We start from the raw sequence: 22,691 nt of genomic DNA on the forward strand, positions 1-22,691 counted from the left end.
ATATTGGAGTTTCAGCTTTAGCATCAGTCCTTCCAATGAATATTCAGGACTGGATTTTCTTTAAGATTGACTGGTTTGATTTCCCCATAGTCCAAGGGACACTCAAGAGCGTTCTCCAACACCACAGTTTAAAAGCCTCAATTCTTCAGTGCTTGCTTTCTTTTTAGTCCATCTCTCACATCCATACATGACACTGGAGCCAATTTCCACCTTGGCTCAGGCCAAATACACTTAGACAAGATTGAGCCCTTATCATGTATCATTTCATACTCTATTAACCTCAATGCCCTTAGTTTTGCTCCAGCTTCTGTGTTGTAATTGCCAAACTTCAGGTTTCCTGCAGCCTCAGGATCCCCACAAATAGGATGTGAGCTCCCCACCCAGGTGAGCCAGTGTGATGAGATTAGCACCTGACATAAATCCCACTTCTTGTCCTTCCCTGTGACCTAGTGACCTTCAAACACACCAAGGATACCCCCTCAAGCCTTTTCATAGTGTAATTATACACATATCATGATTATTGTTTCTTGTTCATGGGTTTTCACACCCCATTTTGGGTCATCTTTTCTATTGCCACCTCTCCCTTGTACCCACTGCTGGCACTCTGTCTCTCTAGGACCTGTGAGTATAATACACTTAATTTGCCTGCACCTTTCCTATATCCCCTTGTGTACCTGCACTTGTCTGACCATCCCATGAAAGAATACAACAAGCTCCCATGATGAACCTAATTCCTAGAAGTCCAGCTGGGCAGTTGTACATGTATGAAGTATTTGACCTATATCCCCACTTCCTATGATTTATAACAGAGACCTGAAGGGTTCAGTGACCAGTGGGTATGGAGCCTTAAATCGAGTGATAAGCAAGACCTTTGGCTCCCATGAGCATCTAGCATTCAATGCATCACTGGCTCACTAGAATGTTCACCCAAGAATGTTCTAAAGGCTGTGATCCATATTTTCATAGTTTTATTCAGGGGGTGAGACTGAGGCTTCTCCTACTTGGGATTCCATTCTTGATCAGACAGCCAGACAGCACTTACCTGAGCAGGATGCTCCAGCATCATTGTCATGGGAATGACCCTTGGGATGATGGTCTTCAACAGTAGAATAACTACACTCTGTGATAGCTGACTCTGGCCCTTTGCAGTGAATATAATGAAACCAAATGGGTCCATTTCCTGGTCCAAATTTAGCCCGTTTGGGAGCATCAACAGCAGACCCACACCCCAGGTGTCTGCACACCACAGCTGCCTCCTCCAAGCTCCAATTCAGATCATTCACTGTTCCCCATTCTCCTTGGTGCTTCACTTCCACTCTCCCCTCACAGCTGTGGGATCCATCCTTCAGCCTCAACTCCAGAGCTGCAAGAGAGACACAGACATAGGACAGAGCAGAGATTTTAGGAGATCATGAGCAAGTATACTGGTAAGTATTTAAAAAATGAATATTCTGATCTCTGAAAAAAAATTTCCAGTGAATAGCATTTGTTGACTTCTGTGGTATAAATATTCCCACCATGGCCAACTCTAAGCTCCTAATGTGCCTTCACTGAATCTGGAGCAGGAAGGGAGGCACTAGGTATTTCTCCTGGGCCTATAGAACCAGCTCCAGGGACACCACTGAGGATAGGCCTTCAGACACTCTGGATGCTGCCCTCCCTGTAGATGTGCCCAAAGCTACTAGGGCCCAGCTCTCAAGTTCAGCGGTTTTTTGTTTTTTTTTTTTTTTTTTTTTTTGATTGCAGTTATTTTTATTTTTTTTTCTTACATGATATTTTACATGTTTCAATGTCATTCTCCCAAATCTTCCCACCCTCTCCCTCTCCCACAGAGTCCATAAGACTGTTCTATACATCAGTGTCTCTTTTGCTTTTGCACAGCAACACATAACTAATGCAGGGCTTCCCTCCAGAATCAGAAGACAGGAGTGAACAATCTGGAAGTTTATACATGAGCCTTCTCTGCTTCATCCAGGTGAGACTTCTTCCTGTGTAACCAGGTCTACTGCCTGGTCCTACCTGGAACTGGGACCAAAATCACCTCTCCCCGTCACAGCAGGTCTCACCCAGTGTCCCAGGCTCCTGCCTTCCTGTTGGGAACTGAGAAGTGAATTTACTGAGACCTTGAATCAGCTCATTAGCTCTGAATACAGGTCAGAAAAGAAGAATTTTTTGAATAATCTAACGAGACGTGGTCCCTGGGACACCATTCACACCACTCAAGTCTCTGGCCTGCCCCATGTGCTCTCACTCTGGAAACAGAAGTGGTGAGTGACAGAGGGAAATGCTGAACTGGAGAAGATTCTGCTGTGTAGACAGCTCAGGCCAGAGTCTACCACAAAATACCACAGTCTGGCTGGTTAAAGAACAGAAATGTATTTATCTTATCACAGTTCTGGATGTTGGTAAGTCCAAGGTTAAGGTGCTGGCAAGGCAAGGCCATGCCCATTTGAGTTCTCTGCTCTTGGCTTGCAGGTCATGTGTGCTTCCTTCACTGTGTGCTCACCAGGCCTTTGTTAGGATATGGGAATTCTGAGAGAAGGAGGGAGATGTGTCTCAACATCTTCTTATACTGTTATGTATTGGATAAGGGCCACATCATTTTGGCCTTATTTAATCTCATTTATCCCCTAAAGGCCCTATATTCTACCCAGTCACAATGGGAGGTAGGACTTCAATACTGAAATTCAGAGGGACACAGTTCAGTCCTTAGATCTGCAGAGGCTCATTCTCAGAAGGAAATAAAGGTACAAGGGAAGAAGGTAAAGGATACAGTAGATACAGGAGGACATCCTGTGATGCTTACTCAGATTTATTAGATCCAACACTGAGCTGAGAGAAAGGGATTGAAATAGGATAGTAAAAGGACACAAGAATGTACTTTTATTAGTATCAAAATTATCTGTTGGAAGGCATGTCCTGTGCTGTAAATGCTGAAAACAGTAAGACCATATTCCTGCCTTTATGTACTTTTTATCTAGTTGATGGCACAAACAAGTAGATGATTTCATTACTGTGATAATTTCCTAGAGATTATCTCATTAATGGTGGGTTTGGGCATTGAATTTATTTTGTCTGCTGAAAAGAAAGTGGAATAAATTCACTAAAAATTATCTTCAAAGGGACAAAACTGACCAGGTAGGATCAAAATGTCAGGTCAAACCTGCAGGTAAAATGGAAATCCTCTGAGATAAGAGGCATGGGTTGAATCTGGTACCAAAATTAAAAAAAAAAAAAAAAAAGTATTGGAGTATTCATGTATTTGCTAAAGAAATGGATTTCATACTATAAAAATTTCTCACAAAGAAAATCACCACCTTCAAAGGCCAGCATGCACACGGAGTTCAGAAATGACTCCCACATCAAGATGAAGGAAGAGAGGGAAGTAAGGAACGAGAGCAGAAAGGAAATGTAACAGAGGCTATGGTGAATGTACGAGTTGACCTGGATGATGATCCCATTCTCCCCTCCTGCAGTCTTTGCATCTTCACCCCCTCACCATTCTGCACCCCAGTGCCTCAGTCTTTTTCCGCTGAGGTGAAATGCCTTCCAAATCTTTCTCCTGAACCCCCTGAAAGCTATACCTTTTTTCATACAAGTTCCTCTACATTCTTCTCTGCTCATTGTTTCTACAACCAGATTTCTTCTAACCACTGTTAATCACTTCCAACAATCCAGTACATAGGCTGAAATTTCTCTTCCATATCCAACACCTAAGATTGAGAGGAAGAAACTCCAAGAGTTCAATTTCAATTAAAATAATGAAAAGACCTGCTATTCTAATATTATTTCTGCTACATCAACACCACTTTGACTTACCATCACATCACTAACACAAGTTCCTGAAAATACAGAAAAGACAAACCAGTAGGAGGAAACTGGTGACAAAGATTAACAGACAGAGGAGGGCGGTCCTAAAATGGCGGAGGAATAGGACAGGGAGACCACTTTATCCCCTACAAATTCATCAAAGGATAGTTTAAATGCTGAGCAACTTCCACAAAACAACTTCTGAATGCTGGCAGAGGACACCAGGCACCCAGAAAGGCAGCCCATTCTCTTCGAAAAGAGGTAGGACAAAATATAAAGGACAAAAAGAGAGGCAAAAGAGTTAGGGACAGAGACCCGTCCCAGGGAGGGAGTTGTGAAGGAGGAGAAGTTTCAAAACACCAGGAAACCCTCTCACTGGTGGGTCTGTGGGGAGATTTGGAATCTCAGAGGGCAACATAACCGGGAGGAAAAAAACAAACAAACCCACAGAATATGCGCTTAACTGCAACTCCCAGCAGGGAAGTAGCCCAGATGCTCCTGTCTGCCACCAGCAAGTAGGGGCTGGACAAGGAGACTCAGGTTGCATGCTTAGGGTAAGGACCAAGCCTGAATGCCCTGAGGACAATCTGAGGGAGCTAACCTGAGATAGCAATCCAAACTGTAGGATAGCCAGAGAGAAAAAAAAAAAAAAAAAAGGAAAGAGAGAGAGAACTTTCCCATTAAAAGCTCTAACCTAAGTCACAGCCTGGCCTGCTCACAGAACAAAGGATTGAGCGAATACCAGAGGAGAGCTAGCCAGCTGCGGACCGGCCCATCCCCTCTCCGGAGGCAGAGAGGCAGGCTGGCAACAGCCAGAGCCAGAAGGCAAGGGGCAATGACAATCTCGGCCCCAGAGATGGCATCCTCCACCAAACTATGAGCAGGCTCCCAGTTGCTAACCAAGTCTTCCTGGGATCCTGGACGGTTGACATCTGCCAGGAGGATCACAGCCAGATATCAGCTCCCCAGAGGAGACACATGGCACACCTGAGACAGTGCTCTTGCAGTGCACCCAGGAAACCGAGAGGCTGGGACCAGGGAGATGACTAAGATACACAGACCACCTGAAACAGTGCGTTCACCAAGCACATGGTCACCTGAGCTGCTCGGACCTGGGAAGGGCACAAAACGCACGCCCAACCAAGTCTTTGCCTTGTGAAGTACCTGAGAACTTGAACCTGAGCAGCTTAGACCTGGGAAGTGCACAAAACCCAGGGCCCGGTTTGGAAAGTTCCCCTGCAGAGCAACCTGGAACCTGAGCAGTGTAGACCGGGAAAGCACAGGTGCTCTGAGCTGCGGCAAATGCAGTGTGGTCCATTCACTGCAAGCACTCCCCACACACACCAGTGATATTATGTGCAGTGTACCTCCCTCTCCACAGCACAACTGAACAAGTTAGCCTAAATAAGTGACCACCATTGTCCCCTTATGTCAGGGCAGAAATTAGACACTGAACAGACTTGCAAACAGAGGAAACCAAAATAAACAAAGAGGGAACCGCTTTGGAAGTGACAGGTGCAACAGATTAAAACCCTGTAGTTAGTATTGAATAAGCATTGGAAGGGGCCTATAGACCTTGAAAAGAAGTGTAAGCTGGAACAAAGAGCTATCTGAAAATGAATTGACCCCACACTGCCCTCAACAGTTCCAGAGAAATTCCTAGATATATTTTACTATTATCATTTTTAATTTTTAAAATTTGTTTGATTTTTAAGTTCTTTATTACTCCTTTAATTTTCATTTTTATAACCTGATATTACCTTTCAAAAAAAGACCCTATTTTAAAGCAAATTTCATATATTTTATCATTTTTGTCATTTTGTATTGTATTTTTAATATTGTATTTTTGAGAGTCTAACCTCTACTCTAGATTTTTAATCTTTGCTTTTTGGTATTTGTTCTCAATTTTGTACCTTTAAGAATCTAATCTTCAGTAACCGTTTTTACTTAAGGGTGTGATTACTGGTTTGATTGCTCTATCCCCTTTTGACTCTCTTTTTTCTCCCTCAGATCACCTCTATCTCCTCCCTCACCCTTCTCTTCTCTACTTAATTCTGTGAATCTCTTGGGTGTTCTGGGCTTTGGAGAACACTTAGGGACCTGATTACTGGCTAGATTGGTCTCTCTCCTTTTGATTCCCCCTCTTCTCCTCCTGGTCACCTCTATCTCCCTCCTCCCTCTTCTCTTCTCCATGTAACTCTATGAACCTTTCTGGGTGTCCACATTGTGGAGAATCTTTTCATCATTAACCTAGATGTTTTATCATCAGTGCTATATGGATGGAGAAGTCTTTAGGCTACTGTAAGAACAAGACTGAAAGCCAGAGGCAAGAGACTTAAATCCAAAACTTGAGAACACCAGAGAACGCCTGACTACAGGGAACATTAATTGACAAGAGCTCATCCAAAAGCCCCCATACTTACACTGAAACCAAGCTTAACCCAAGAGACAACAAGTTTCAGAGCAAGACATACCACACTAATTCTCCAGCAATGCAGGAACATAACCCTGAGCATTAAAATACAGGTGGCCAAAAGTCACACCAAACCGTTAGACACCTCAAAACTCACTACTGGACACTTCATTGCACTCCAAGAGAAGAGATCCAGCTCCACTCACCAGAACACTGATGCAAGCTTCCCTAACCAGAAAACCTTGACAAGCCACTCATCCAACCCCACCCACAGAGAGGAACCTCCACAATAAAGAGGAACCACAAACTTCCAGCATACAGAAAGGCCACCCCAAACACAGCAATCAAAACAAAATGAAAAGGCAAAGAAATATTCAGCAGGTAAGGAACATGATAAATGCCCACCAAACTAAACAAAAGAGGAAGAGATAGGGAGCCTACCTGAAAAAGAATTCAGAATAATAATAGTAAAGATGATCCAAAATCTTGAAAACAAAATGGAGTTACAGATAAATGGACTGGAGACAAGGATTGAGAAAATGCAAGAAATGTTTAACAAGGACCTAGAAGAAATAAAAAAAGAGTCAATCAATAATGAATAAAATGCAGTAAGTGAGGTCAAAAGCACTTTGGAGGGAACCAACAGTAGAATAACTGAAGCAGAAGATAGGATAAGTGAGGTGGAAGGTAGAATGGTGGAAATAAATGAAACAGAGAGGAAAAAAGAAAAAAGAATTAAAAGAAATGAGGACAACCTCAGAGACATCTGGGACAATGTTAAATGTTCCAACATTCGAATCATAGGAATCCCAGAAGAAGAAGACAAAAAGAAAGGCCATGAGAAAATACTTGAGGAGATAATAGTTGAAAACTTCCCTAAAATGGGAAAGGAAATAGTCACCCAAGTCCAAGAAACCCACAGGGTCCCAAACAGGATAAACCCAAGGCAAAACACCCCAAGTCACGTATTAATCAAATTAACAAAGTCAAACACAAAGAGCAAGTATTAAAAGCAACAAGGGAAAAGCAACAAATAACACACAAGGGGATTCCCATAAGGATAACAGCTGATTTTCAATAGAAACTCTTCAGGCCAGAAAGGAATGGCAGGACATACTTTAAGTGATGAGAGAGAAAAATCTACAACCCAGATTACTATACCCAGCAAAGATCTCATTCAAATATTCAGGAGAAATCAAAAGCTCTACAGACAAGCAAAAGCTCAGAGAATTCAGCACCACCAAACCAGGTCTTCAACAAATGCCAAAGGATCATCTCTAGACAGGAAACAAAGAAAAGGTTTATAAACTCTAACCTAAAACAGCAAAATAAATGGCAATGAGATCATACTTATCAATAATTACCTTGAATGTAAATGGTTGAATGCCCCAACCAAAAGACAAAGCCTGGCTAAATGGATACCAAATAAGATCCCTATACATGCTGTCTAAAAGAGACCCACCTCAAAACAAAGGACACATACAGACTGAAAGTAAAGGGCTGGAAAAAGATATTTCACACAAATGGAGACCAAAAGAAAGCAAGAGTAGCAATACTCATATCAGATAAAATAGACTTTGAAATAAAGGCTGTGAAAAGAGACAAATAAGGACACTGTATAATGAGCAAAGGATCAATCCAAGAAGATATAACAATTATAAATATATATGCACCCAACATAGGAACACTGCAATATGTAAGGCAAATGCTAACGAGTTTGAAAGGGGAAATTAACAGTAACACAATAATAGTGGGAGATTTTAATACTCCACTCACACCTATTGATAGATCAACTAGACAGAAAATTAGCAAAGAAATACAAACTTTAAATGATGCAGTTGACCATTTAGACCTAACTGATATCTATAGGACATTTCACCACAAAACAATGAATTTCACCTTTTTCTCAAGTGCACACAGAACCTTCTCCAGGATAGATCACATCCTGTGCCATAAATCTGCTGCTGCTGCTGCCATGTAGCCTTGGTAAATACAAAAAAAATGAAATCATTCCTATGATCTTTTCTGATCACAATGCGGTAAGATTAGATGTCAACTTCAGGAGAAAAAAAAAAAACTATTACAAATACAAACATATGGAGGCTAAACAACATGCTTCTGAATAACCAAGAAATCACAGAAGAAATCAAAAAAGATATCAAAATATGCACAGAAAATGAAAACACAACAACCCAAAACCTATGAGATTCAGTAAAAGCAGTGCTAAGTGGAAGGTTCATAGCAATACAAGCTTACCTCAAGAAACAAGAGAAAAATCAAATAAAGAAACTAACTTTACACCTAAAGCAACTAGAAAAAGAAGAAATGAAAAACCTCAGGGTTAGTAGAAGGAAAAAAATCATAAAAATTAGGGCAGAAATAAATGAAAAGAAACAAAGGAGACTGTAGCAAAAATCAACAAAACTAAGAGCTGGTTCTTTGAGAAGATAAATAAAATAGACAAACCATTAGCCAGACTCATCAAGGAAAAAAGGGAGAAGAATCAAGTCAACAAAATTAGAAATGAAAATAGAGAAATCACAGCAGACAAAATAAAAATACAAAGGATCATCAGAGACTACTATCAGCAACTATATGCCAATAAAAAGACTACTATCAACAACTATATGCCAACTTGGAAGAAATGGACAAATTCTTAGAAAAGTGTAACTTTTCAAAACTGAACCAGGAACAAATAGAAAATTTTAACAGACCCATCACAAGCATGGAAATCAAAACTGTGATTAAAAAAAAATCTTCCAAAAATAAAAGCCCAGGATCAGATGGCTTCACAGGTGAATTCTACCAAGAATTTAGAGAATAGCTAACATCTATCCCACTCAAACTCTTCCATAAAATTGCAGAGGAAGGTAGACTTCCAAACTCATTCTATGAGGCCACCATCACCCTAATACCAAAACTAGACAAAGATGCCACAAAAAAGAGAAAACTATAGGACAATATCACTGCTGAACATAGATGCAAAAAATCTTTAACAAAATTCTAGCAAACAGTATCCAACAACATATTAAAAAGGTCATACATCATGACCAAGTGGGTTTTATCCCAGGGATGCAAGGATTCTTCAATAGTCACAAACCAATCAATGTGATACACCACATTAACTAATTGAAAGATAAAAATCATGTGAGTATCTCAATAGATGAAGAGAGAGCCTTTGAAAAAATTCAACATCCATTTATGATTAAAAAAACAAAAACAAAAACAAAAAACAAAAAAACCCTCCAGAAAGCAGGTATAGAAGGAACATACCTCAACATAATAAAAGCCATATATGATAAACCCACAGCAAACATTATTCTCAATGGTGAAAAGTTGAAAGCCTTTTCCCTAAAGTTAGGAATAAGACAAGGGTGTCCACTCTCACCACTACTATTCAACATAGTTTTGGAAGTTTTAGCCACAGCAATCAGAGAAGAAAAAGAAATAAAATCAACCCAGATTGGAAAAGAAGAAGTAAAACTCTCACTGTTTGCAGATGACGTGATCCTCTACATAGAAAACCCTAAAGACAACACCAGAAAATTACTAGAGCTAAACAATTAATATAGTAAAGTTGCAGGATATAAAATTAACACACAGAAATCCCTTGCATTCCTCTACACTAACAATGAGAAAACGGAAAGAGAAATTAAGGAAACAATTCCATTCACCATTGCAATGAAAAGGATGAAATAGTTAGGAATAAATCTACCCAAAGAAACAAAAGACCTATATATAGAAAATTATAAAATACTGATGAAAGAAATCAGAGATGACACAAATAGATGGAGAAATATACCATGTTCATGGATTGGAAGAATCAATATAGTGAAAATCAGAATACTACCCAAAGTAATTTATAGATTCAATGCAATCCCTATCAAGCTACCAGTGGTATTTTTCACAGAGCTAGAACAAATAATTTCACAATTTGTATAGAAACACAAAAAACCTTGAATAGACAAGGCAATCTTGAGAAAGAAGAATGGAACTGGAGGAATCAACCTGCCTGACTTCAGGCTATACTACAAAGCTATAGTCATCAAGATAGTATGGTACTGGCACAAAGACAGAAATATAGATCAATGGAACAAAATAGAAATCCCAGAGATAAATCCATGCACCTATGGACACCTTCTTTGACAAAGGAGGTAAGAATATACAATGGAGAAAAGAAAATCTCTTTAACAAGTGGTGCTGGAAAAACTGGTCAACAACTTGTAAAAGAATGAAACTAGAACACTTTCTAACACCATACACAAAAATAAACTCAAAATGGATTAAAGATCTAAATGTAAGACCAGAAACTATAAAACTTCTAGAGGAAAACATTGGCAAAACAGTCTCCAACATAAATCACAGCAGGATCCTCTATGACCCACCTCCCAGAGTAATGGAAATAAAATAAAAAATAAACAAATGGGACCTAATTAAACTTAAAAGCTTTTTCACAACGAAGGAAACTATAAGCAAGGTGAAAATACAGCCTTCAGAATAGGAGGAAATAATAGCAAATGAAGCAACTGACAAAGAATTAATCTCAAAAATATACAAGCAGCTTCTGCAGCACAATTCCAGAAAAATAAGCCACCCAATCAAAAATTGGGCCAAAGAACTAAACAGACATTTATCCAAAGAAGACATATAGATGGCTAACAAACACATGAAAAGATGCTCGACATCACTCATTATCAGGGAAATGCAAATCAAAACTACAACGAGGTACCATCTTACACTTGTCAGAATGGCTGCTATCAAAAAGTCTGCAAAAAAGAGATGCTGGAGAGGGTGTGGAGAAAAGGGAACCCTCTTACACTGTTGGTGGGAATGCAAACTAGTACAGCCACTATGGAGAACAGTGTGGAGATTCCTTAAAAGCTGGAAATAGAACTGCTATATGATCATGCAATTCCACTGCTGAGAACACACACAGAGGAAACCAGAATAGAAAGAGACACGTGTACCCCAATGTTCATTGCAGCACTGATTACAATAGCTAAGACATGGAAACATCCTAGATGTCCATCGGCAGATGAATGGATAAGAAAGCTGTGGTACATATACACAATGGAATCAGTTCAGTTCAGTTTAGCTCAGTCGCTCAGTCGTGTCCAACTCTTTGCGACCCTATGAAGCACAGCATGCCAGGCCTCCCTGTCCATCACCAATTCCCAGAGTTTACCCAAACTCATGCCCATTGAGTCGGTGATGCCATCCAACCATCTCATTCTCTGTCATCCCCTTCTCCTCCTGCCTTCAATCTCTCCCAGCATCAGGGTCTTTTAAAGTGAGTCAGCTCTTCGTATCAGGTGGCCAAAGTATTGGAGTTTCAGCTTCAGCATCAGTCCTTCCAATGAACACCCAGGACTGATCTCCTTTAGGATGGACTGGTTGGATCTCCTTGCAGTCAAAGGGACTCTCAAGAGTCTTCTCCAACACCACAGTTCAAAAGCATCAATTCTTCGGCACTCAGCTTTCTTCACAGTCCAACTCTCACATCCATACATGACCACTGGAAAAACCATAGCCTTGACTAGATGGACATTTGTTGACAAAATGACGCATCTGCATTTTAATAAGCTGTCTAGGTTAGTCGTAACTTTCCTTCCAAGGAGTAAGTGTCTTTTATTTATTTTTTAATTTAATTTAATTTATTTTATTTTTTAACTTTACAATACTGTACTGGTTTTGCCATATATCAACATGAATCCACCACAGGTATACACGTGTCCCCCATCCTGAACCCTCCTCCCTCCTCCCTCCCTGTACCATCCTTCTGGGTCATCCCAGTGCACCAGCCCCAAGCATCCAGTATCATGCATCAAACCCAGACTGGAGACTCGTTTCATATATGATATTATACATGTTCCAATGCCATTCTCCCAAATCATCCCACCCTCTCCCTCTCCCACAGAGTCCAAAAGACTGTTCTGTACATCAGTGCCTCTTTTGCTGTCTCGTATACAGGGTTGCACAGAGTCGGACACGACTGAAGCAACTTAGCAGCAGCAGCAGCATACAGGGTTATTGTTACCATCTTTCTAAATTCCATATATATGCGTTAGTATACTGTATTGGTGTTTTTCTTTCTAGCTTACCTCACTGTGTATAATAGGCTCCAGTTTCATCTACCTCATTAGAACCAATTCAAATGTATTCTTCTTAATGGCTGAGTAATACTCCATTGTGTATATGTACCACAGCTTTCTTATCCATTCATCTGCTGATAGACATCTAGGTTGCTTCCATGTCCTGGCTATTATAGACAATGCTGCAATGAACATTAGGGTACACATGTCTCTTTCAATTCTGGTTTCCTCCGTGTGTATGCCCAGCAGTGGGATTGCTGGATCATAAGGCAGTTCTATTTCCAGTTTTTTAAGGAATCTCCACACTGTTCTCCATAGTGGCTGTACTAATTTGCATTCCCACCAACAGTGTAAGAGGGTTCCCTTTTCTCCACACCCTCTCCAGCATTTATTGCTTGTAAACTTTTGGATCACAGCCATTCTGACTGTCATGAAATGGTACCTCATAGTGGTTTTGATTTGCATTTCTCTGATAATGAGTGATGTTGAGCATCTTTTCATGTGTTTGTTAGCCATCTGTATTTCGTCTTTGGAGAAATGTAGTAAGTGACTTTTAATTTCATGGCTTCAGTCACCATCTTCAATGATTTTGGAGCCCCCCAAAAATAAAGTCAGCCACTGTTTCCCCATCTATTTCCCATGAAGTGATGGGACCGGATGCCATGATCTTAGTTTTCTGAATGTTGAGCTTTAAGCCAACTTTTTCACTCTCCTCTTTCACTTTCATCAAGAGGATCTTTAGTTCTTCTTCACTTTCTGCCATAAGGGTGGTGTCATCTGCATATCTGAGGTTATTGATATTTCTCCCGGCAATCTTGACTCCAGCTTGTGCTTCTTCCAGCCCAGCATTTCTCATGATGTACTCTGCATATAAGTTAAATAAGCAGGGTAACAATATACAGCCTTGACGTACTCCTTTTCCTATTTGGAAACAGACTATTGTTCCGTGTCCAGTTCTAACTGTTGCTTCCTGACCTGCACACAGATTTCTCAATAGAACATTACTCAGCTATTAAAAAAAAAAAAAAAAAAAACGCATTTGAATCAGTTCTAATGAGGTGGACAAAACTGGAGCTTCTTATACAGAGTGAAGTAAGTCAGAAAGAAAAACACCAATACAGTATATTAAGGCATATATATGGAATTTAGAAAGATGGTCATGATGATTCTATATGCGAGATAGCAAAAGAGATACAGATGTAAAGAACAGACTTTTGGACTCTGTGGGAGAAGGTGAGGGTGGGATGATTTGAGAGAATAGCATTGAAACATATATATTACCATATGTGAAATAAATCACCAGTCCAGGTTCGATGCATGAGACAGGGTGCTCAGGGCTGGTGCACTGGGATGACCCTGAGGGATGGGATGGGGAAGGAGGTGGGAGAGGGGTTCAGGATGGGGAATATATGTATACCCATGGCTGATTCATATCAGTGTATGGCAAAAACCACTACAATATTGTAAAGTAGTTAGCCTCCAATAAAAATAAATTAATTCATTAAAAAAAAAAGATTAATAGAAACTGGAACACTGTATAAAAATGAGAGCCTAAGTTAGAGCAATGTGCTCAGGGAGTACAATCCACAATCAGTATTTAAATGTCAGAGCACTCTCGAGTTATTATATTTTAAAGCATATCTTAACTGTAATTAATATGAAAACATAAATTTTCTTAAAATTGTAACATTATAAACTCCAATATAGTTCAAATTTTCAACAGCTCTATCCATTTTTATTCACTTGCTTATTTATCAAAATGAGGCACGGCCTCCTGTAATGCTTCCACAGTCTATCTGCAGTTGGAACCATGATTATGACATTGTGACAATAAGGGCAGATATTTGAAATGCCAAAAAATAAGTTTTCTTAAACCAAAAATTCCTAGTTGAAATAAAATGCTCTTTGAAAATAATCTTTTTTGATAGTACTCTAATAAGAAGAATGAAAGAAAACACTTGAACAGGTTTGTGGCATAGATTGTTGTAATGGTTTCAGAGATGTATACTGATCTCCAAACTCATCAAGTTGTAAATATTAGTTATTTACACTTTTGTGTGTCAGTCATACATCCATAAAAGTTTTAAAAGAAAAAAATTTTCTTAGTGGACTCAAGAGTATCAGCAAAGATCCACTAAAGGTGAGATTGGAAAAGATCACTTTTCCAATGATCTTGCCCAACAAAACACAGAGAGCTGATTGGCTGTGCCTGCTAAGAACCTACTGCACATGTTCTCAGACCTCCCCTGTCCCACCACCTCAGCAGCTGGGAAGATCCTTTCCTGAGATCCAACCACCTCTATTAGGGACTTTGCTGTGATATCTGATAATATTTTCCTCAATTCCAGCCATTGTGGTGGGGATTATGTCCTGGAAAATTCATCACATGTTCTAATAACAATTGGGAACATCTCTGGAAAACACTGTGACCACCCAATCACATTCTTGTTTTAACTTTGGCTCAGGTTAAACACGGAGAAGGCAATGCTAACCCACTCCAGTGCTCTTGCCTGGAAAATCCCATGGATGGAGGAGCCTGGTAGGCTGCAGTCCATGGGGTCGAGAAGAGTCGGACACGACTGGGCGACTTCACTTTCACTTTTCACTTTCATGCATTGGAGAAGGAAATGGCAACCCACTCCAATATTCTTGCCTGGAGAATCCCAGGGACGGGGGAGCCTGGTGGGCTGCTGTCTATGGGGTCGCACAGAGTCAGACACGACTGAAGCGACTTAGCAGCAGCAGTAGCAGGTTAAACACACATTGACAGGATTGAATCCATATTATGTATCACTTCAAATTGTCTTATCCTCACTGCCCTTAGTTTTGCTTCATTCTCTGTGTTGTAATTTTCAAACTTCAGGTTTTCCTGCAGCTTCAACATCCCTGCAAATAGGATGTGAGCTCCCCATCCAGGTGAGCAGGTACACCAGTATGGTTAGACTAGTCCCTGCAACAAACTCCCCTTCTTGCCTGCCCTGACTGTGACCTAGTGACATTCAAGCACACAGTGAAATCCCTTCAGGCATTTTCCTTGTGTAACTCCTCACTGACCCCCAGTATTGTCACTTGTTCATGGGTATCCACTCCCTCCTGTTGGTCGTCACTGGTAGGTTGATCCTGCTGTATTGTTATGCCCCTCATTACCCACCTGATGAACTGCAAGGAAATCCAACCAGTCCATTCTGAAGGAGATCAGCCCTGGGATTTCTTTGGAAGGAATGATGCTAAAGCTGAAACTCCAGTACTTTGGCCACCTCATGCGAAGAGTTGACTCATTGGAAAAGGCTCTGATGCTTGGAGGGGTTGGGAGCAGGAGGAGAAGGGGATGACAGAGGATGAGATGGCTGGATGGCATCACTGACTCTATGGAAGTGAGCCTGAGTGAACTCCAGGAGTTGGTGATGGACAGGGAGGCCTGGCGTGCTGCGATTCATGGAATCGCAGAGTCAGACACGACTGAGGGACTGAACTGACTGAGGATCTGTGAAAATTATAAACTTTGTTTGCCTGCACCTCTCTTGTATCCCTTCTTACAGCTGCACTTGTCTGGCCATCATATGAAAGAATACAAAAGCTACCTTTTTTGATAAACCTAATTCATATAGATCCAACCTGGAGGTTGCACCTGCATGAAACATTTGAACTCACCACCCTGCCTCCTAAACACATCACAAGGACTGGAGGGGCAAGTTACTGTGGGTCTGGAGCCTTTCTCTCCAGAGCCAAGGAAGTCCTTATGTTCCTTTGAGGACCTGATGTTTAAGAAATCACTGCGGTATTGGAGACTTCACACAAGTATGTTCTAAAGGCTGTAATCCATATCTCAGAGACACTCTGGAAAGAAACTGAAGCATTTCTTAATGTGGATCCCTTCCCAGACCGACAGGACTTACCTGAACAGACTACTCCAGCATCCCCATCATGGGAAAGACCCTCAGGACGATAGTCTTTTAGAACAGGGTAAGTACAGGCCATAATCACTGACTCTTACCCATTGCAGTAAGTATAATGAAACCAAATGGGGCCAAACCCAGGTCCAAAATGAGCCCCTCTGGAAGCATTAATGGCAGCTCCACACTCCAGCTGTCTGCACACCACAGCTGCCTCCTCCAAGCTCCAGCTGTGATCATTCATTGTGCCCCATTCTCCTTGGTACTTCACTTCCACTCTCCCCTCACAGCGGTGGGCTCCATCCTTCAACCTCACCTCCAGATCTGCAAGAGAGACACAGATGCAGGACACAGGAGAGATTTTAGAAGATCATGAACAGTATACTGGTAAGTACTAAAAAAAAACCTGAATTCTGAAAACTGAGATGGGAAAGCTGGGGAAGTTATTCAAATCCCTGTGAATAACATTTCTTTATCTGTGACATAAATATTCCCACCACAGCCATCTCTAAGCTCACAATGTGCCATCACTGAGCCTGGAGCTGGAAGGGCAGCACCAGGTATTACTCATGAGCCTGTAAAACTAGCTCGAGGGACACCACCAAGGACAGGCCTTCAGAGACTCTGGATGCTGCCCTCCCTGTAGATGTGCCCAAGGCTACTAGGGCCCAGCTTCTCCATCTCAGTTACAGCTCATGGCCCCAGATCCAGAGGGGAATCCTCCCTCTCCTTCTCTGTCCCCTGGGAGCATCTCATTCAACTTAGGAACAGAGGGCTGTCGTAACAGGCTCTGAAGTGTCCCAATTATACCTGTCGCCTGGTGTTCATGTCCTTGTGTAACCACACACTCAAATGTACATAGTAATGTCCATCTAAAAAAATGGAATTTGGCAAATATGATGAGATATCACTGAAGAGATTACATTTCAAGATGAGTAGTAGTAGTTTTTCCCTTGTTTATCTATCTTGCTATCACTCTTGCTCTGATGAAACTAGCTACTTTGGAGAGACACGTGTGACAAAGAATGGAGCCAGGTATCCAGCAAAGAGCCACCTGGAGACTGAGGCTCTCATCTCAGTAGTCCACCAAGTACTGAAATTTTCCAACATCCAGGTGAGTATGTTTGGACAGTATCCACCGCAGGTTGAACCTTCAGATGATTGCATCCATGTAGACATTCTGAGTCAGAGGACCCAGGTAAGTCACGTCCATTCCTGCCCCACAGAAAGTGTGAGATACTAGGTTTTTGCTGCATTAAGCTGCCAAGTTCAGCAGTAATTTGTTGCTGTTGCACAACATAACTAATTTAGGGCTTCCCTCCAGAGTCAGAAGACAGGGGTGAACAAGCTGGAGGTTTGTGAGCCTTCACGGCTTCATCCAGATGAGACTTCTTCCTGTGTGACCAGGTCTGCTGTCTGGTCCCATATGTAACTGGGACCCAAACCACCTCTCTCTGGCACATCAGGTTCTCACCCAGCGTCCCAGGTTCCTGCTTTCCTTTCAGGAACTGAGAAGTGAGTTTGCTGTGACCTTGAATCAGCTCCTCTAGCTTTGAATTTTGGTCAGAGAATGAGAATCTTTCTTACAATTTAATGAAACATGGTCTCTGGGGCACCACTCACATTGCTTGGGTCTACATTCAGGCCCCATTTGCTTCAGCCTGGAAACAGGTGTTGTGAATCAAAGATGAACCATCTGGAGAAGTTCTGAACAGGGGAAAATCCTGATGTGTTAGAAGGTTCAGGCTGGCACATACCACAAAATACCACAGACTGGCTGATTAAAGAACAGACATTCTTGTATCATATCAGAGTTCTGAAGGTTGAGAAGATCAGTTTTCCAATAATCTTTCCCAGCATCACACCCAGGAGCTGATTGTGGCAGCTAAGGACCTACTGCAGGTGTCCTCAGGGCTCCTCTGTCCCACCATCCCAGATCCGGCATGGTCTTTTTTTAAAAACCAACTACCTCAATTAGGGAACTTGTTGAGATATCTGATCATTTCCTCCTCAATTCCAGCTATTCTGGTGGGATTAATGTGCTGGGCAATTCATCAAACACTCTGATAACAACTAGGAACATCTCTGGCAAAAGTTGTGCCACCCAATCACATTCTAGTTTCTAACTTGGCTCATTTCAAATGCATTTAGACAGGATTGAGTCCTCATTATGTTTCAAGTTCTCTTAACCTCACTACCCTTACTTTTGCTCCATCTTCTGTGTTGTAACTGTCAAACTTCACATTTTCCTTCAGCCTCACCAGTGTGATGAGAGTATCCCCTGACAATACCCCTTCTGACCAAGTGACCTTCTAATGCACCCAAGAAATGCCCTCACAACTTTTCATAGTGTAATTACACCCCATGTCCAAGTATTGTCACATCTCCATGGGTTTTCACTCTCTATTTTGTGTCACTGCTATGTCACTGAGCCTGTTCTGTTTGCACCTTCCCCATGTATCTACATGATAATACTGTCTAGGAATTGTGAGTATAATAAACTATATTATCCTGCACATCTCTTCTATCCCCTCTTATAACCACACTTGTCTGATCATCTCATAAAAGAATACAACAAGCTACCATCAAGAACCTAATTCATAGAGGTCCAACCCAGAAGCTGTACATGTATGAAACATTTGAGCTCACCCTCCTGCTCCCTATGACACATCACTGAGAGTGGAGGGACCAGGGACTATGGGTCTGGAAACTTTTTCTCCAGGACCAAGCAAGTCCTTATGATCCTTTGAGCACTTAATGTTCAAGGAATCACTGTGTGAATGGAGTCTTCATCCAAGAATGTACTAAAGGCTGTGATCCATATTCTTGTGCTATTCCCAGAAAGAGACTGAAGCCTTTCCTGCTGGAGATCCCGTCCCAGACCAGACAGGACTTACCTGAACAGACTGCTCCAGCATCCTGGTCATGGGAAAGGCCCTCAGGATGACGATCTTTAAGCGTAGGATAATTACACTCCATGATCAATGATTCTGTCCCATTGCAGTAAAGATACTGAAACCAAATGGGGCCAATCGCTGCTCCAAAATGACCCCCTCTGGGAGCATTAATGGCAGCTCCACACCCCAGCTGTCTGCACACCACAGCTGCTGCCTCCATGCTCCAGTTGTGATCATTCACTGTGCCCCATTTTCCTTGGTGCTTCACTTCCACTCTCCCCTCACAGCGGTGAGCTCCATCCTTCAGCCTCACTTCCAGAACTGCAGAGGGACATGGACACAGGAGATATTTTAGGAGACCATGGTGTGCTCAAATAAATTGAAAAATAAATACTCTGAGCTCTGAAAAAAATCCCTGTGGGTAGCATTTGTTGATTTCTGTGGCATGAATATTCCTACTGTAGCCAACTCTAAGCTCCCAATGAACCTGGGAGCTTAGAGCCTAAGCCATCACTGAACCTGGAACAAGAAGGGGGGCACCAGGTGTTTCTCATGAGCCTGTAGAACCAGCTCCAGGGACACCACTGAGGACAGGCTTTCAGAGACTCTGGATGCTGCCTTCCCTATAGATGTGCCCAAGGCTACTAGGACCCAGCTTCCCTGTCTCAGTTACAGGTCATGGCCTGGGATCCAGGGAGGTATCCTCTCTCTTCTTCCCTATCCATAGGGAACATCTCATCCAGCATGGGCTTCCCTGGTGACTTAGATGGTAAAGAATATTCCTGCAATGCTGGAGACTCACATTTGAACCCTGGGTCAGGGACAATACCTGGAGAAGGGACTGGCAACTACTCTAGTTCTTGCATGGAGAATTCCATGGACAGAGGAGGCTGGCAGGTTACAGTCCATTGGGGTCACAGTCATAGAGGCTGTGATAACAGCCTCTAAAGTATCCCATTATTCCTTTCACCTGGTGTTCACGTCCTTCTGTAATCCCCACAAACCCAATTGTACATAGTAACATGCTGCTACTGCTAAGTCACTACAGTCGTGTCCGACTCTGTGCGACCCCATTGGACTGCAGCCTACCAGGCTCCTCCATCCATGGGATTTTCCAGGCAAGAGTACTGGAGTGGGGTGTCATTGCCTTCTCTGACATAGTAACATATATTTAACAAATAAATTTTGCAGAAGTAATGAGAAGTCACTTAAGAGATTAGGCTTTAAGATGACTGTTTCCCCTGGTGATTCTATCTTTCTCTCTCTCTTGTTCTGATTAAGCCCGCTGCCACTTTGTTACCTTCTTATGGGAGAACCCCATGACAAGGAAAGGACACAGGCCTCTAGCCAACAGCCAGCCAGGGACTGAGGCTCTCAGATCAATAGTCCACCAAAATGCTGCTAACATCCAGTCAAGTACATTTGACAATTATCACCCCTGGTTGAACCCTCAGATGATGGCATCCTTGTGAGACATCTTGAGTCAGAGGACCCAGGTAGGTCATGTCAATTATTGGCCTGCACAAAGTAGGAGATATTGGATGTTTCCTGACTTAAGCTGCCAAATTCAGTAGTAATTTTTGCACAGACATAACTTATGTAGGGCTTCCCTCCAGAGTCAGAAGACAGGGGTGAACAAGTTGGAGGTTTATACACGAGCCTTAACTACTTCATCCAGATGAGAGTTCTTCCTCTGTGACCAGGTCTGCTGTCTGGTCCCACCTGGAAGTGGGGCCCAAACCACCTCTCTCTGCCACATAAGGTTCTCAGTCAGTGCCCCAGGCTCCTGCTTGTTTGTAGGAAAGCGAGAAGTGACTTTACTGAGACCTTTAATCATCCCAAGCACCTTTGAATTTGATTCAGAAAATGAGAATTTTTTTCATAATCTAAGGAGACGTGGTCCATGGGGCACCATTCACACTGCTCAGGTCTCCACCCTGCCCCCATGTGCTCTCACTGTGGAAACAGAAGTGGTGCATCACAGAGGGAACATCTGGGGAAATGCTGAACTGGAGAAGATCCTATTGGCTCAGGCAGGCGGCAACAACAAGATACCACAGACTGACTGGTTAAACAGCAAAAATGCATTTATCTTATCAAGTTCTAGAGGTTGAGAAGCCCAAGATCAAATGCCGCCAAGTAGTGCTCATTCTGAGTCCTCTTCTCTTGGCTTGCTGATGACAGCTGCCTCACTGTGTGCTCCCCTGGCCATACCTGGAGCATAGGCACCCGGAAGAGGGAGACAGTTGTGCCTCTTCTCTTCTTATAATGCTCCCACTGGATTAAGGCTGCATTTGTATGGCCTAATTTAACCTCAGTTACTCCTAAAGACCCTGTCTCCAATGCTCTATCACTCTGCAACTAGAGCTTTTAGATATACATTTTGGAGGGACACAGTTCTCTCCATAGACTTGGGGAGGCTCTTTCTAGGGAGGAAATACAGCTACATGGGGAAGAGGTAAAGGAGACAGTAAACACAGGGAAACAATCTGTGATGCTTACTCAGAGATTTTCTTAGATATCTGACATTGAGGTGAGAGTAAAGGATTTAAATAGGATCCTAAATGTACACAAAAACCTGCTATTATTAATAGTAAAATTATTTCAGAAGGCACATCCTCTGCTGTAAATGCAGAAAAAGGTAAAACCATGTTCCTGCCTTCATGGGCCTTTTACCTAGTTGATGATACAAACAAATAGATGATTTCAGTACGATGATAAGTTCCAGGAGATTTTCTTCATAAAGGTAGGCTTGCTTATTTAGAGCATTTTTTCTATTGAAAAAGAAAGTGGAAGAAATTCACCAAAAATTATCTGAAAAGCATTAAACACCTCTAAGATAGGAATAAAAAATCAGGCCAAATCTGCAGGTAAAATCAAAAGTCACTGGCACACATGAGCAGGGAAAGTTGTTTTCCCTAAGGATACTAGGCCATTCAGGAAAACGTGTGGGTTTTTATGGCCCTTGATGGTGAGGAGGTAAAATCAAATCCCAAACCCACATGCAGATGAGAATCCAACAGAAGGCACTCTCCACAATAAGCTAAACACCAGCTGAAATAGACTTGCATGGATTTAGATTCAGAGTTTGAATCTCTGGATTTCCAGGTAATCCATTTTAGCACTTGTATGAATGTGGCCCACTATTGATAATACCATAAAATCACGACAAAATAAATATGAATCTCCTTCTTTAGTAAGTTACCTTCAACTTAACTCTCAATTACCACTATACACATTTTTAATAAATAAAATAACCAGTATATTGTCAATAAAAAACAGGGCACAAAGAAACCAAGGTCCATTAACACAAACCAAGGGAAACTACTGAAGCAGAGACAGAGACTTCTCATATCACATATATCACACACTAGGATATATAACATCCACACGCACTATATTTAGGGCTTCTCAGGTTATGCTAGTGATAAAGAATCTGCCTGCCATGCAGGTGGTGCAAGAGACTCAGGTTTGATCCCTGGGTCGGACAGATCCCCTGGTGAAGGGAATGGCCACCCACTCCAGTATTCTTGCCTGGAGAATTACAAGGACAGAGGAGCCTAGAAGGCTATAGTCCAAGGGGCTG

At 41.9% G+C, this 22,691-nt stretch overlaps 1 protein-coding gene across 1 annotated transcript in view; it reads right to left on the bottom strand.

The window, feature by feature from the left end:
• Nucleotides 1-22,691, bottom strand: part of LOC113892402 (antigen WC1.1-like) — a 136,112-nt gene that overhangs the window by 70,489 nt on the left and 42,932 nt on the right. Inside the window, 1 exon segment of the mRNA XM_027541222.1 lies at nucleotides 16,212-16,532. Within this exon segment, the coding sequence (XP_027397023.1) occupies nucleotides 16,212-16,532 (321 nt within the window).

This window comes from Bos indicus x Bos taurus, chromosome 5, assembly GCF_003369695.1.
Source record: "Bos indicus x Bos taurus breed Angus x Brahman F1 hybrid chromosome 5, Bos_hybrid_MaternalHap_v2.0, whole genome shotgun sequence".
NCBI classification, from domain to species: Eukaryota; Metazoa; Chordata; class Mammalia; order Artiodactyla; family Bovidae; genus Bos; species Bos indicus x Bos taurus.